The sequence below is a fragment of the Nicotiana tabacum genome, chromosome 6, assembly GCF_000715075.1.
Source record: "Nicotiana tabacum cultivar K326 chromosome 6, ASM71507v2, whole genome shotgun sequence".
NCBI classification, from domain to species: Eukaryota; Viridiplantae; Streptophyta; class Magnoliopsida; order Solanales; family Solanaceae; genus Nicotiana; species Nicotiana tabacum.
This window is the reverse complement of record NC_134085.1, coordinates 149,703,559-149,721,553: the sequence shown is the minus strand read 5'-3', so window position 1 is coordinate 149,721,553 and position 17,995 is coordinate 149,703,559. Positions and strand designations below refer to the sequence as shown.

At 33.4% G+C, this 17,995-nt stretch overlaps 1 protein-coding gene across 2 annotated transcripts; it reads right to left on the bottom strand.

Moving 5' to 3' along the window:
• Positions 1-9,772: 9,772 nt before the first annotated feature.
• LOC107768204 (RPM1 interacting protein 13) lies at positions 9,773-11,067 on the bottom strand. Of its 2 annotated transcripts, XM_016587407.2 has the most exons (4): positions 10,942-11,067; positions 10,637-10,816; positions 10,421-10,507; positions 9,773-10,332 (listed from the first exon to the last, which is right to left on the bottom strand). In XM_016587407.2, exons 1-4 carry the CDS (start codon positions 10,942-10,944, stop codon positions 10,201-10,203), a joined length of 402 nt encoding a protein of 133 aa, XP_016442893.1. In that variant the 5' UTR covers positions 10,945-11,067; the 3' UTR covers positions 9,773-10,200. The 2 variants fall into 2 exon arrangements, with proteins under 2 accessions (XP_016442893.1, XP_016442824.1); XM_016587338.2 differs by having other exon boundaries at positions 10,637-11,062.
• Positions 11,068-17,995: the final 6,928 nt, after the last annotated feature.

Sequence of the window (17,995 nt, the reverse complement as noted above, 5' to 3'; positions counted from 1 at the left end):
GAATTACAATGAAAAAAAGACAATGAATACAATGAAATACATGAAAATACAGCGTGATACATTGAAAATACATTAAAATTTATCAACAGAAAATCAAGTTACTCAGCCCCAAACTCCGTCGTCTTTGTTCAAGAACAAACCCTAATTTCCGGCGAATCCATCGCCGAGCAAAAACCCTGAATCTCACTGTTTTCACGCATTACCATTGTAGCAGAATTTGCATATTTGTTTGTGGTTTAATTACCGGCAGTGTAATTAATAACCTCTAAACTCAAACTGGATGCAAAATTCGGTTCGAAAATCCTTTACCAAATTGCCATGAACGGGTTATAAACATCACTGGTGACTCAAATATAGATAAGAAAATAGGGATAAGCTATAATAACAGTGAAGAAGTTGAGGAGGTAGTGGAAGTTTCTAGAGCACAAGAAGGTTTGATTCAAGTTTACGAAAGGGTATTGCAGGTTGAAGGAAATGAAGGTGGGCCAGTTGAGTGCAGATTGCTCGCAATTAAAAGTCAAATTGAAAATCACCGTTTGTGACTAATGGTAGGTGATGTGGGTGAGAGAAATTTTGAGATTGAGCATCGTATTTTCAAAGAATGAGGGAAGAGAATGACATGTATCAAAATGGAGAGAGAAAGAAAATAGTGTAACTGAATAACGTATTTAGTGGCTTAGGGGTAGGAGGTAACCAAAATTAGATATTTTGCTATAAACATTTAAATGTATCTATAGAATATAATTTTTTAAAATGGTATTTATTTAAAATAAATAAGATGTTAACCTTTGCAATAGGAGGTAAAAATTCCATCTTTAATAGAAGATTAAATAAAAAAATAATATTGTCAATCTTATGTGCCTTTTATAATTTATAGTGTTGTACTGTTGTTATACGCCTATAATTAAATGTGACATTTAGATGTATTTGAATGTTATAGACAAAAAGTGCCCAAAAACTCAATTGTTTAAATTGGTTTGTTATAGAAGATATAATAAGATTATTTAATTTTAAATTCTCAAATGAGATTCATATTTCATTAATAAAATATTTCTAAAAGCTAAAACAATATTAGTAAGGTGGAATGTGAAAAAAATGACAGAAATCAAAAAGTCTCCAACGTTATCTGTTTATTTTTTATGTTCCAAGTTAACAAGAGTTTTTGATATTTGGAAATTACAATAAGTTAGTCTCTACTAAAATATAATTAATATATTACTTTTTCATTATGATGAAATAATAGATAAATATATAGATATCTAAGTGAGGTTGTTATAGATAGGTAATTTTATAAAGAATATCGTTGCAATAATAGATGTTAACCGCAAAATACTGTTATAGAAGAGTAAATATAACATATACTAATAATCAATTTCAACGAAAACTTACCTGTTACAGTAATATGCTTTTATGAAGAGTAGATGTTATAGAAAGATATTATATAATGAATGCCAAAGTTCTTTTTCATCTTTCCGGTATAAGACATGGAGCAGTCTTAGAAATGTTTTAAATGACACTCTGAATAAAGACAAACGTGTATAATTAAATGGTGTATGAAGTAAGATTTTCTTTACTTTTTCTCCTTTAGCTTACTAAAAGTCTTAAAGAATATTACTAGGTTGCTTGCTGTAAATCCTACACTAAAATATGTGATTGAAGTTTTCCATGGACTACCTTGCTAAATATAGTTATTGAAATGTAGTCTCTTTCTGTTTTGAGTATAAAATAGGGAGGAGTTATCTCACCTTATTAAAGGTTGCTTGTTAGGTGACTGTGACATGGATAATGCAACAGTAAAAAGATAACAAAAAGAATAACTATGTACCTTATTTGAGTATGAAGGAGAAAGAATAGGAGGAAGAGGCAAACAAGAGTTTTTGCCTGTAGTTAGTCCAAGATGGTGATCCTTCCTCTTATCTAGAATCCAACAAGCATTCAACTATAATGCTGGAACTTATGCGCCCTTATTTCCAAATTCCAACTATCAAAAAGAGACCCTCAACTAAAGGTTTGCTTCTTTCTTTTGAATTAAGTTTTTCAGTTTTCTTCTTTCCTTTTTCTGGTGGCAACTCATATAATGCATTCATCACTAAACAGTATAAAAAACCATATTTAAACTTTTTCTTCACATTTCTATATTCTATTGTTGTGGGGGGGAAGGAGGGGGTAGAAAGGAGGGTTAAATAAAACTAAATAAGAGGAAACGCAAGCTCACTAATCACCAGCCGAGATGGTAAAAACCAAATTGCTCGCCAGGTTAGTGGGTGATGCAATAATATTTTTGCACATCTTGTAAGGTTATGGTACATGGCAGCTATTACACAGATCAGTTACTCAAAACAACTTTGTTAGCCTGCTTACCTTTCTTCTAGTTTTATCAGAGAATAGTGCAATTTCTTTTATAATCAAGTGAATCATGCTGTTAAACTGGAAATGAGCCCCAAAATCTACTCTACCCAGAGAGTCGCGAGAGCAAAACTGACTACTAGAACAATGAAAATGCCATTCACAAGTTATGAATTCCAAAGTTCTCTCCTCCAGGAATATAAGGTCTCTCATCTCTGGGCATGTGATGTACCTCTGGGAATATTAACATCTCATAAGGCTTTCCGGCTGCATTAATAAGCCTAGTAGTGTGCCTAAAATGCACATCTTCATCAATCATGCCATGCACAAGTAACAGCTTCCCTTTAATCTTGTGTACATACATAATGCATTACAGCCATCATACCTGTCCCACGATGTGATGGACATGAGAAACAACACATTTGAATACCTCAGGAAACCTCAATGTTATAACTGAGAGATATCCACCACAGCTCCATCCATATAACCCAATGTGGCCTTGTTCTGAAACCCTTGCTTATTTAAAAAAACCAGCTCCAATACTTAAAAAAGTATTTTTCAGCATCCAATCAAGAAAGAATCACTTCGGACAATTAGATTAAGCTTCCCCTTGTCTCTCTGCTTTAGCTAATAATGAAGTAAATCGATGAAAGCATCTGTAGTCTTTTCTTCTCGGTGCAAAAGGATAATTTATACTAAACACTTACCATTGGTACAAAATGGAGGCATTACCTGAAGGGCCTAAATACATACCAATATTACAAGCCAAAGATTTTCTAATACCCCGTTTGATAGCGTCCAAAATCTTCAAAATATACAAGGAGGGGATAACAAAAGGTTTACTATAGTAGTAGTAGAAGTACTATTAGCATCATACATCCAAATACAATTTTTTGACAGCAAGTTAACAACACCATTTTGGTTAGAAGAAGGGTTAGTTTGTAACTAATTACAATCATTCACAAAAATTTAATCCCCCACCCCACCACTTAGACTTGTGTATTAGCCCCAATGTGCGCAAAAAAAAAGGTAGGGTCAAGAGAACTCCCGCTAGGCAGCTGCTTCTGGCATAGGTGTGTCTCCAACCTTAATTGGCGGGATCTCTGACGTTATGGTGGCTATCTCAGCTCGGGCATCATTGGTGGATGCGAGAGTCAGGCCAGGCTCAAGGGACACGGACAGACCCACTGGATGCCGGGCTTTTTCTGTAATATCAACACCACTAGCCTTGGCAATTGCTTCTAGCATTTGCATGATCTGCTGGATCTTATCATCCATCATCATTCTAAAATCAGCTACCTCCATCCTAAATTTAGCCAACTCCATCTTAATGTTAGCTAATTGCTCCACAATGGTGGCTACCTCAGCTGGTGCATCAGTGGTGGTTGAGAGAGTCGGGCCAGGCTCAAGGGACGCAAACGGACCCACTGTATGCTGGGTTATTTCTGTAATATCAATGCCGTTGGCCTTGGCAATAGCTTCTAGTATTTGCGTGATCTGCTGGATCTTATCAGTTATCATTATTCTAAAATTGGCTGACTCCATCCTAAGACTAGTCAACTCTGTCACACCTCCTTTTTGCGCGCCCGCCCCGAAGGGTTAAATGCGCGAGGGAGTTTTTCCAATTTAAGTGACAATATTCGAAATGGGATTATTTATTTAGTTCAGAGTCGCCACTTGGGAAAGGTTTGACTTTTGGTGTCCCAAGTCACCGGTTTATCTTGAATCCCAAATCGAGGAAATTTCGACCTTTCCAAATGAAGTCTGCGAACCAGAAATTCTAAGTAAGGAATTCTGTTGACCCGAGGGAAGGTGTTAGGCACCCTCGAATCCCGTGGTTCTAGCACGGTCGCTTAAATTGTTATAATGGCTAAATATCTGATTTAAATACATGTTGTGACTTGTGTGCTTTTATTAAGTTTAAACCGCTTTTATTATTATCATTTATTTTTATAGAATTGCAACGTCGTGAAAATGCATCTCGAACCACGTCACAATCAATGCACCCGTGGTCGTCGACACATTTTTGACTCCGTTGAGATTTGGATTTGGGTCACATCAATGTGCACCCGAATTTAAGAATATGATTTAATTAAGCCGTGCCTAAAGAGTCTAACGCGTTACTATTTTTTTTGAGAAGGCCATGAGATTCACTAAACGGCCTAGCCCGAATTCTAAATATTATGATTAGTTGTTGAGGGCCCCGCGATTTGCATTTTTTATTTGGCGAGGCTCGTCTTATTATTTACGAGAGATATCCTAAAGTGGCTACATTTTCTATTATGTTTGTCTCTAAAAAAAAAGAAAAAGGTACGTGCTAATTTACTTAACCAAATCCGGATTTCCTGTCAATCATTTGATTCATTTGGTGAATTGTTTGCAAGATGAAAAATGCAGTATTTCGTGGACCCTGTCTTTGATTTTAATGAAAATGACATACAGGCTGGTGAAACGCTACATACTCCGAACATTTCTTGAGTTGAATTTAGCTAAACTTACTTAGGCAAGATTAAAGGGATTAACTACTAGGCATTGTTACTAATGGGATTTGAATGTGATCTTATGTACTACCTAACGAGACACAACAAAAGGACTAAAATAAAACAAGGCAGCATAGCATAAGTTTGGAGTATCTATACCCCGTATTAACAAAACAACTACAAACTAAAACATGAAGGACTAAGCTCAGATGAGTGTTAGTTAACATACATTTTCGTACTGTTGAATTGTAAACTAACCACTACACAGGCCCATTAATATACCACAAATATTACACAAATAACTTTGAACTTCTTCAACCCTTTTTCATTTCATGCTTTCAAACTGTTTCGGTTACACCAATATGGGGACTTGAAATGTGTACCTGGAAATACTGAAAATGCAAAGGAGAAGGAGAGGAAGGTAGGGAAATCAGCAGCAGCAAGAAACAGAACTAGCAGTAGCAGCAGGACAGAAATGCAGCAGCAACAGTAAACAGAATAGCAGCAGCAATCAGAACAGCACAACAGAAAGGATTCTATTGCGAGGTGGAACTAGAGTTGAAGAAGAAACAGCCAAATGAAACAGCACACAGTGTGATGGCAACAATACTCCAGACAATCCAATTCCGGGATATACCAAATGCAACAAAACACTAACAATAATCTCGATTGAAACTTAGAAGAAGCAACACTGCCTAACGTATTGACAACAGATGAACTTCAGACAAACAAGACCAAGTTTCTGATTTCCTAATCTGTTTTATCTCTTTCTTGCTCTCTTTCTATTTCTGTCAACTCTCTCTTTTTCTTTTCTATCCTCACAGTGTATGTATTTCTCTTCTCTAAATCTTCAGGGTTCTCTAACCTCTCATCCTCAGACCTCCTTTATCTCTGTATGTCCTCCCTTTTATAAGCCCTCACATTACTCCTTTTAACAGCCTGTTTAGAATGTCACCATACCCCTCCCATGTGCCTTCCATTTTCAGATTCCAATTGGCTAATTAAGTAGAACAAAACCCATGATATTCCCTGGCAGACTCACTTTAAGTAATGTTTATTATTTTTGAGGTTAAAGTAGAGTATGGGCAGCAGAATGTATCTGACAGCATATGCTGTCAAATTATTTAAAACTTAACAAAACCTTTATGCAGGCCACAGGTTGTGCACAAAGCACATGAGGTGCACCAATGCACATGTTGTGCACAAGTGCACATGCCCTCCAATTCAGAACTTAAACCAAACATCCCTTTTACATTACTGATCCAAATCAACAGCTATAAGTAAACAAAACTGGTTCTTAATTGATTCAACAAATGCTTAGCAGAAGTAAGTCGATTTGTTATTGTTCGGACAGCTGAAACTAATTGACGACACATGTCGACTCAACTATATTAATCATAACACATACAATCGTAGCCAAAAATCAGACATTCAAAAGTATAGGACACATGACTCGACTTATACTGATTAAACAGAACTGTACTTCGAGGAATCAGTTAATCAGTACAAATTTGAAATTCAAACTAATTGTACAACAAATACATATGCCTTATCAGAATAGGAAGGGGGGATTCAGACAAATACAGAGGTTCAGGTAACGTGGACAAACAAAAGCTGATAAAATTAAAACAAATATGAACAGACTTTTAAAACAAATCACACGGACTAAAACAAATAAAGGAAAGAAAGCAAACTCACCTTAAAACTCGAAAAATCAAAAGTTTGAGCTCGGATTTGGACAGACCTTTCTTAAGGCTGAACGGACTTTAATCGAAGTGTTTCTCAGATGAGAAACACTTCGATTAAGGTCCATTAGACCTTAATCCTTCGGTTTGAACAAAACAACGGACCAGTGACGAGGAACCCTAAAGTTCGAAAACCAGATCCGGGATTCATGCTTCCCTGGTCAGATTCGGACCAAACCAAGTATGGTTTGGTCACGAGGGGGGTCTGGGGAGTGTCTGGTATGAATTTAAGGCAAATCGGTGTAGATTAGGTTCCGACTCGAATCTTCAAATGAAGATTCGAGAAGGTGGGATAGGATTCGAGGTGTGTGGTTGGTAGATTTGGGTTCAGGATGGCATGGGGGTTCTATGGTGTTAGGGGCAAGGTCACCGGCGTCCATGCCGCCGGTTTTCATGGTGAAGAGTACAGGGGCGGCTCTAGGGTTTGGGGGTTCTGGTGAAGACGACGAGGCTGGGGTTCGGATAGGGGGGGCAGGGTAAGATTATGGGCTTATATAGTTAGTGGGTAGGCGGATCTCAACCGTTAGATCAATCAAGATCTACGGTCTGGATCTGATGGCTTAAGTGGAACGGTGTCGTTTCGAGGGTAAAGGGTTTGGGTTGGTCCGGGTGGAAACGGGTCGGGTTCTGTTCGTGGGTATGAGAAATGTGATCTTGGTCGTTGATCAATCTGAGATCAACGGCCCAGATCAAACTGTATCAATACGACGTCGTTTGGACTCTCTGGGCATCAGCTGGACTGGACCGGGCAGGCCTGGTTTGGGTATTGTTTGTTTGGGCCAATTTTAATAAATTGGCCCAATCCGGAAGAAGAAGGGACCTTTTCTTATTTTTATTTCTTTTCCTTATTTATTTTAAAAACAAAACTAAGCAAAAATCAAATTAAAATTAAATACACACTCAATACAATTATTTGCACACACACTAAAATATTTCAAAACAGGTAAAATCAAACAAATCAAAATCACGGACGAAGATGCCTATTTATGATTTTCTATTTAACGACCGGATTACGGTTCGAATTATGCATGACACACACATTTTGTATTTTGTTTTAAATAAATAAATAAATAAGAAAAAATAAAAATGGGCAAAAGTCACAAATAAATCAACAAAGTGCCGCACAGAAATCCGAAAATTGTACAGCAGGGCCAATTATTATTATTTTTTATTTCTTTTGGAGCGATTGTCGTGCGAAACAAAAATCACGTGCTCACAAACTCCTTCCTACAATTAGCCAATAACTCCTCTATGGTTGAATCTGCGAGTTAAAAAATGCATGCTCGGGTGGTCAGTTAATTAAAGTAGCATCTGTTTCAACATCTAACAAGCTTTTCAAAACAGCAGTATTAAGCATTTAAATTGTTAAAACTACCAAAACAAACACGAAATATAGTTACTTTATCCATAAAGGATTAAACTACTTATATAGCCAGCAAAATAACTCATCCAATAAAAATTCTTGAGTTTTGAAATATATTTCACGAAATGTCAGGTTCACCAACAAACCATATTTAAACCAGCATTTTTAGAAAATGCATGAAAGATATAAATTGAATAATAAGAAACAGAATGAAACCCTAAATAGGACGAGTGAAGGCAAAGAATACCATGGGCGCCATCTTCCTTCCCGTCGTCATCGTCATCGTCGTCGTCAGAATCCTCGGTGTCATCATCGTCGTCATTTTGATCGTCGTCAGAGTCGTGGTCGTCATCAGAATCGTCGTCATCGTCAGAATCTTCGGCATCATCATCCACTACCGGCTCATCCTCCTGAAGCTTCTTCAGGATGAGACCGGGCATGGCTGCTTTAGTTGGTAAATTTGTCGAATGGAAGGGGTTTTCACTTCTCAGTATAAAGGAAATTTACTTTACCAAGTTGGGGTTTTACACTAGGTTTCCTCTCTATATGGACTACCCCTGCCGAAGCAGAGCCCATTTCATCAGCCCACTTACACGGTAAAAACGGGAGAAATTCAAAAATAGTCAGCTTTACAAATAGTCATTAAAAAATAGCCACAATTTCAAAAGTAATCGAAATTTAGCCACTTTCATGTAAAGATAAATCTAAACGAAAACACTGTTCAAAATCCGAAAAAAATACTCCAGTATAATATACTGAAACTCCAGTATACCAGTATAATATACTAGAGTTCCAGTATAATATACCGGTCCAGCATAATATACGGGAACTTTCCGCGTGTTGGAGTTCCAGCATAATATGTTGGAAATTCATACACAGGTGCACCGATCTCCAGTATATTATGCTGGAACTTTTCGTGTTGCAGCAAAATAGTGGCTATTTTTCAATGACTTTGCAAACGCTAACTATTTTTTAATGATCAGTGCGGAAACTGGCTAAACCATGCTATTTTTCCGGTAAAAACTTATTTGCACTGGGCAATTATGCCAAATAGGCATGTGTTTGTAAATAGACTCATCTCACTTAATTATGGTTAGTTAATATATGTCTTCACATATTAAAATCACTTTGCCATAATAAATTGGTAGAGTTTGGCGTAAACCCATGATGAATGTAATGAATAAAGTCCAAGTTCCTCTCTTTTGAGTAAAAAAGATACATATTCCAGACGAAAACGTTTCAAATGACACTGTAAATAAAGATTAAAGATAAACGTGTATAATTAAATGGTTGAAGTAAGGTTTTCTTTTATTTTTCTCCTATAGCTCACTGAAAATCTAAAAGAATATTACTAGAATTCATATGTGATTAGAGGTTTTCACGTGGCTACTTATAATCACTGAAATGTAGTAACAGAGAGAAGAGACTGTTTCATGGAGTCATATCTAGAACCATCCACATAAGACCAAAAGTTACCTTCGCTCACATTAACACTGTGACAATAAATGTAAGGTTCTATGACCACATTGGCTCTTTGATCTTCTGATATTTCTCCCTTTAACAATCCAAGTTTCACCATGCCTGCAAAACCAGCAGCAACCATATGTGGATCTTTTTCCACCTCCATAAAAGGTGAAGTCACAACTACAATGCTGGAACTTATCCACCCCATTTCCAGCTACCACAGAGACTTAAATGGAACATCTAAATCAAATTATCAACCATAGAAGAAATTATGCAAACAGAACTTCAGAGTTCAGAAGAAAATTCAGTGCATAAAGTTAAAGCAAGAGGGGTGCAAAAAAGGAAGTGGAAACTAAAAGGAAATGAAGCAAATGAAAATAACAACAACATCAATATAACAATGCCAGCACCAATCCCCATCCGGGACATCAGCTTTAAATGGTTCAAAGAAATTAATACAACATGAGACAGTTGAGTCTTATTGTACTCGCAAAGATTCAGGAGTTATCTGTAACATTGTAACACAGAAATATGAGGCCTTGGCTTCAAAACGTTTTCATATACTAATATACTACAGGTTCATCCCAGAAAATAACTACTTACATCAGCAAAATATCTACAAAAATCCAGCATAATTTTGAGAGACACTTGAATACAGATATCATATTCAACTGAACCTCAGATCATAACTAGGTAGTTAACTATACGACAGTTAAAGACACTCTTTTCCAACAAAGAAGAGCCTTGCCTTTGCACAAAAATTATAACTCTACTAAAGACATGGTAGAAAATGTAGAATGCTTTAATACATCAGCAACTTTCTAGTGGCCTTCCTCTGATTCTTCCAAGCCTCATTTTCCATGGCATGACAATGGGCTGAAACCCCAGTCCAGTATTTGCAAGGAGCAGCCACATCACAGACATAGCAATAGCACTGCATCAATACCCAAAGCCACAAAACATGATTAATCTACCACATAAAAATTTGGACACAATTTTTTTTTAAAAGAAACAAATATTACCAGTTCACAGTGATTCTCATGAGGTGTTTTGTCAAACGGATGTTTCACACAAACATGCCTTGAATGCGGGTAATCTCTACATGCCACCTATTCATCATCAAGATCAATTTCTTATTAAATTGCAGATTAGCCATTTAACAGTAAAAGGTTTATACAAGGACAAAAACTTTCTATAATGGTCGACCCGTTTTGCAAAATACTAGAAATTAACTATACCTGGCCTTTTTCAGCGACAATCGAGAGGTCAAAAGCATCAAGATTCTTAGAAACAGAGAGCTTTGAAATATCGACGGGGTCATAAGGATCAAAATCAAGGATAAAGCAATCCTCTTTCTCTTCTAATTCCTTCAATTGCTCTCTTTTTTTGAGGCAAGATACAGGTCTCAATGGCGTTCCCTGCTCAGAAGGGGGTGAAGTAGATAAATCAATTATCAATGGGGTAATACAATCCCAATTTCCGAGTTTTTTGACCATTTTTTCAGAATGTAAAGTAAATGCTGATAGAGGATAAAACTTTCTACCATCAAACCCTAGAACAACGAGAGCGTTTCTGTACACTGATGCGGAAGTGGTCGTTCAAATTTCGAATTATGGGGAAGAGGAGTAGCCGTTCTGTGACATTTCAATTCTCCCCACAGTGGGCTTTGTATAGGCTAAACGTTAAACAAGGGGCTACTGGGCCTGGTTCCAATCCTATACTAATATCCGGAGCTCGCCCTAGAAACTATTTATATTCAATAGTCGAAAAAGTGTATAAAATTTATATAATTTTTATGTATAACATATATAATTTATATATATACAAAAAATATATTTTTTGGCTATTATTTTGAGAGCGGCTATACAATATTATTTTCCCAAAAATAAAAAATAGCTAGATTTACAACTGGTAATTGAAAAATAGCCACAATTTCAAAAAAAAATCAAAAATTAGCCATTTTTTTTATGTAAAGATAAAATTTGAACAAAAACACTCTTAAAATTTTAAAAATATTCCAGCATAATATGATGCAGATCGAATTTTTTACATATGAGTTTCTAGCATAATGTACTGGAGTTCCAATATAATATGTGGGAAGTTTATATGCAGGAGCTCCATAATGGAACTTTTCATGTGCTGGAGTCCCAACATAATATGTTGGAAGTTTATACGCAGGAGCTCCATGATCCAGCATAATATGCTGGAAAAACAATGGCTATTTTTTAATGACTTTACAAATGCTGGCTATTCTTCGATTATCAGTCTGAAACTGGCTAGCACGTGTTATTTTCACCTGAATATCTTCTGACATGCATATGCTAAAACATTTTAATTTAAACATTGATTATTAATACTCTTTTTATCCCATGTAATTATTTTATGTCACAATTTAGGTAATATTTGGAGTTGTAAAGTGGGAATATGTTACACAACGTAATCCATTCAAAGGTTTATATAAGTTAACCCTTGAGAAGTTATTGTCTTGGTAGTATGATGAAATGAAAATATAGGGTGTGTTTGGTACGAAGTAAAATATTTTTCTGGAAAATATTTTCATAGAAAATGAGTAGTTTTATCACTTATTTTTCCTTGTTTGGTTGGTTAGTGAAAAATATTTTTCGAAAATATTTTTTACTGTTTGGTTAGAAATTAGAAAATACTTTCTTAGGAAAATATGTTTTTGTTCTATTCTCCTCATTCCCTCCCCCTCCCCCAAGTCTCTAAAAATTCACACAAATCCAAAGGAACTAATGTGTTGCTTTACTTTTTTATGCAAAAATAAAGTTGAAATTTGTGCTCCATAACTAAAAAGAAAATACTCATTTTTTGGTTGAAAAAGAAAATACTCTTTCTACAACATGAAAATAAAGTAATCATTTTATTGAAATAAAAAAAAAATTCTACATTATGAAAAGAAAATACTCATTGTTTGTTGAAATGAAAAAAAATACTTTTTTTACATCATGAAAAGAAAATATTTTTGTTAAAATGAAAAAAATACTTTTTCTACATGAAAAGAAAATATTTTTTTGGTTAAAATGAAAAAAATATTTTTTTATATCATGGAAAAAAATACTCATTTGTTGAAATTAAAAAAAATTACCTATAACATGAAAAGAAAGTATTATTAATAATATTTTTATTTAGGGTGGGGCAGGGTTAGGGTGGGGTGAGGTTGGGTGTGGGCAGGGGCGTACGCAGAAGTTTTTGTAAGCGGTGCCGAAATTTAGAGAGACGTACAAACGAAGAGATTACTTTAATGAAATCACACTTTAAAAAAACACAATTCAAATATAGTAGTATAGTTCTCCCCCACAAACTTTTATTTTTATAAAATGTACTCATAATAGACTCAGTACAAATATTACCCAAAAAAAACTATATAAGGCAGCAAAAATTTACTCAATAGCTCATTATCCATTCGAATCCATAGGACACTGCTTCTTTCAATAAATTTTCAGAAGAATACTAAAAAATATTACGAATAAAGTTGTTTTCACCGTGGGGAGTTGAACGCGTGACCACAAGCATAAACTGGATTACTTCGCCAACGGGCCAACGTAATTGTTAATATCAAGTTGTGCCATTTATTATTTTTAGACTATATTTCCTTTTGCAGATTATTTACATATATATTAATAAATAAAACTTTCCGGCCAAGCGGTGTCGGATGACACCACTTGGCTCAACATGCCTCCGCCCCTAGGTGTGGGGTGGGGTGAGGTTGGGTGGGTGGGTGTGGGTTGCGGGTGTGGGTTGGCGGGGATGGAAAATAAGGTGGGGAAGGTTGAGAAGGAGTTTTGAAAAATATTTTCCCTTTTCTTAATAGGGAAAATATTTTCCTCCGATTGGGGAAAAATGAGTTCATGAGGAAAATATTTTCCAAAACCTTTAGATTAATCAAACATGAAAAAATTAGAAAATATTTTCCGAAAAATATTTTCCTTCACACCAAACACACCCATAATTTCTTCACATTTTCTCACTACTCACGTTCCTATTCAGAAATTCTTAAAGTGATAATGTGGTGATGTTATCTATGTAATTTTGGTTAATTCCATAAATTTGGTGCTGATTTGGAAGCGTAAACTAGACCAAGTTTGATAAATTCTGACCGAGTTAGTGCGACAAAGCTGATTAACTTTGATTAGTTCTTTAATTTTATTTGCTTATTCGTTAGCGTAAAGAAAAAATCGTTTTGGCCACACCGTTTTTGGCCGGATTGACCCAAATAGGATCATTTAGGTATTTGTACCCCTAATTAGGATTTCAGGCATATTTCTATATCGATAATACCCTTTCAGTTAATTTTGAATATTCTCTCCCACCATTTAATATTTGTCTTCTCAATGCATGGAAGACCTCAAAGGTTCAAACCTATTTCGCATATTTTTTTTTTACGTATTTCCAGTTTTTTTGTAGTATATACCCATATAATTCGAAATAATTCATCTATATACATGTATTTGATTGTGCAATTTGTATATTTTTACTATTTGATTGTGTATTTCGTACATTTTTTTAGTATAATAAGGTCTTTAAAGCCCTACTATTTAAACAAACCTACACTACAACATTATGTATATATAGCTACAAATTCTTAGCTACATGTATGAAAATCATGGCTAATAACTAACAATAGACACAAAAAGTAAAATTCCTTGGCTATTTACAATTTCATAAAAATATTTAGCTACAAAATAAAATTGGCAAAGCTAATTTATTATTTTGCTATATTTGCTAACTATCGTGGCAATAATTACACAAATAGCTACAAATTTTTTGCTACAATAAAATTTCATAGCTAATCGTATTTTTTTTGCCACGCATCTGAAGTTACTGTAGTAATAGCAGTTATATAGCCACAAAAACTTACTTCTGACAAAGTGTTATAGTTAAATAGATATTTTTGCCTCAAGTAATAAAAGCATGTGGTAATAACTGGATTAATAGATATAAATTTATTGTTACAACGATATTTTGTAGCTAATTGTGAGTTTTTGCCACACGTCTGAAATTACTATAGCAATATTAATTTTTTAGCCACAAAATATTACTAGAGACAAAGTGTTGTAGTTGAATAGGTATTTTTGCTTCAATTATGAAAATTTATGGCAAAAACTAACTTAATAGCTACAAAGTTATTGTGATATAATAAAATGTTGTAGCTAAATATAAACTCTTATCACGTGGTTGAAGTTATTGCAACTATAACATGTAAGCCACAATAATGATTTGAAATAAATATTGAATATAAAAACTATTTTAAAAATCAAGTTATAAGAAATTGAGAACATCGTTGGCCTAATAGCTACAATTATTTGTTATGATAGATTGATATAACTGCGACAATCAAGATAGCCAATGAACTTCCGTAGTTAGATATAATTTTTGTCATGCGCTTGAAGTTACCATATCAATATTATTTACCACAATAAATTAATTAAAAAAAGTTCATAGCTAAAAAACATTTGCTTTGATTATAAAATTAATATAAGAGTTTGTCCAAAAATCAGAGAATTTTTATGAAAATAAATTTTAAATATAAAAAGATAGATTTTTCCTACAATGTAGAAAAGTTAGTAAGTGCATATAATTAAATTTTTTATTAATTCTCGAATAACAAAGATTAAATGAAAAAAATAGATTATGCGTACACTTACTTATGGCATCAATACGTAACTTCTTGACTTGTTAAGCTCATACTTTATTCAATGTATATTAGGTCCTTTATTATTTTAAATAAGAATTTAGCATAATTTATTATATTTAAGCACTTATTTTAAAATTAGTACTCACATAGAAGACTTTAATATGGTACTTAATTATTTCAAATAATACTTAAAGCAACTTCATATATCTAAGCATTTATTTTTGAAATAAGTACTAATATTCATTTTATAGTTTCAAAAACTAAGTTTTCCGATTATATAAACTTAATATTATAACATGATTAATATTTCAGTCCATAACAAAAATAACTATATTGCAATTCTTATAAAATAAATATTACTCATAGGTTTGAATTATACTTATAAAGAACGAATTGAATATATCTAATTTATGTGTAAGTGACTAATTATATAGAATTTATACAACTATAAGCTCGTATCCATTACATTGTATATAGAATCAAGATGACAAAAAAGGCATATAAATTTGGTCCTTTACTAATCTAATCATTTATTAATTATCATAAAACTCATTATCTATCGAAACAATTGAGAGTTTAATATGGTTCTCATACTATATCATGTTTCATCTCTTTTGTGACTATAAAGTTTTATTTTAAAAATAAAAATTTAATATGTTTGATATTAAAGTATATGACTCAATTAACTATTATATTATATTTTATATTAAGTAAATTATTACTTTTAAATTTTAATTTAACTTAACTAACTCTGTGATCTACTTAGTTAATTTTACGTATTTAATTATCTCACATTTAAACAAATATGTTCTTGTATGTAATTATATTGATAACTAATTATATTCAATATAAATAACCATAAAAGCTATTGATGTTGTAATCCATTACAATTTTAATGACTTAATATATATATATTAGATATTAAAAATTAACAATTTAATACAATTTAAATACGAGCATATGACAAAAATAACAATATCATAATGCAATATCAAAAAAGTATTACTACATGTGAGTTATAGTTATATTTTAAATAACTATGCAACTATAGTCATCACTAAACTAGTATATATAATAAGTAGATATTGATAGCGACCATAATTACGTTTACTATGGTTCCACTAGTCAATTGACACCAATCGTTATATTTTGGGATATAATTAGCAATTTAATTATGAAATATAAATAATAAGTAGATATTGATACTAGTTAATTACATTGTTGCGCTTTATATATAGTTACATTGAACGTCTATATATATATGTCACGACCCAAAAATCCATATTGTTAGCGACCATAAATTACGTTTACTATGGTTCCACTAGTCAATCGACACCAATCGTTATATTTTAGGATATAATTAGCAATTTAATTATGAAATATAAATAATAAGTAGATATTGATACTAGTTAATTACATTGTTGCGCTTTATATATAGTTACATTGAATGTCTATATATATGTGTATAGTAGCCAACATATAATTTCATTCATTAAGGTCATGCGTATATTGATAGCGACCATATAATTACGTTTACTATGGTTCCACTAGTCAATTGACACCAATCATTATATTTTGGATATAATTAGCAATTTAACTATGAAATATAAATAATAAGTAGATATTGATGCTAGTTAATTACATTGTTGCACTTTATATATAGTTACATTGAACGTCTATATATATAATAAGTAGATATTGATAGCAACCATAAATTACGTTTACTGTGGTTCCACTAGTCAATTGACACCAATCGCTATATTTTAGGATTTAATTAGCAATTTAATTATGAAATATAAATAATAAGTAGATATTGACACTAGTTAATTACATTGTTGCACTTTATATATAGTTACATTGAACGTTTATATATATGTGTATAGTAGCCAACATATAATTTCATTCATTAAGGTCATGCGTATATTGATAGTGACCATATAATTACGTTTACTATGGTTCCACTAGTCAATTGGCGCCAATCGTTATATTTTGGGATATAATTAGCAATTTAATTATGAAATATAAACAATAAATAAATATGGATTCATATTTTCTTGCACCACCGAATTTTCTTGGTTTGAATCCATTTTTAGATACGGTAAAGTGTCCGCTTGACTTGGTTTGATATGAAGGAAGTATAATAGATCGTATACCGTATTTATTTTTAAGAAAGGAAGAAAATACAATAATTTATATACACACTAAATAGTATAATTTGTATAAACATAAAATACACATAAATACAAATATAATACACAAGACTCTTTAGCTCCCAACATTTAATTTTCGCATATTTCAAGCCTTGGAATTTAATTTTTTATTTTAGAGGGAAAAATATAGGCTAATTAGTTAGGGGGTCTTGGATGTCTTTTCACTGGTGTGACCAAAGTTGGGTCACACCAGTTGGACCGTTTAGCATCACCCTAGCGTAAATTTAACCAAGTTTGCCAATTTTCTAAACTAGTTGTCATACCTGTTTTTTAGGCTTAAGGCATACATTAAGAGCTTGCTTATAAATATTTGCTGTAAATGCTTCTTCTTTTCCCCCATCATTACTGATATAAAATCAGTCTAGTTTGAGTTGTCTCATTTTCAAAATTTTGGACAATGAGTTATTTAATTTCCTGAAATTTTAAAAGCTTCCGCACTTCCCCTCGCCTTTATAAACTAGGAATATTGATATCCCCGAGGAAATCAGCCTCAACACGAAGATTCCTTCAGTGATACCCGCAACGAGGGGGATGAGGCCATGCCGGCTCATGGTGGGAAATATCCACGATATATTCGAGAGAAAACTCTTGATGATGCTGAAGACGAGCACGTTGTTGAAACAGTAAGGATCCCGAGGGAGTAGCAAAAGGCCATTATGGGCCACCTCTCACGACATGATCAGGTTATGACGGAGTTGAGGTACGCGTTGTCGGATGCTTCTAACAACGCG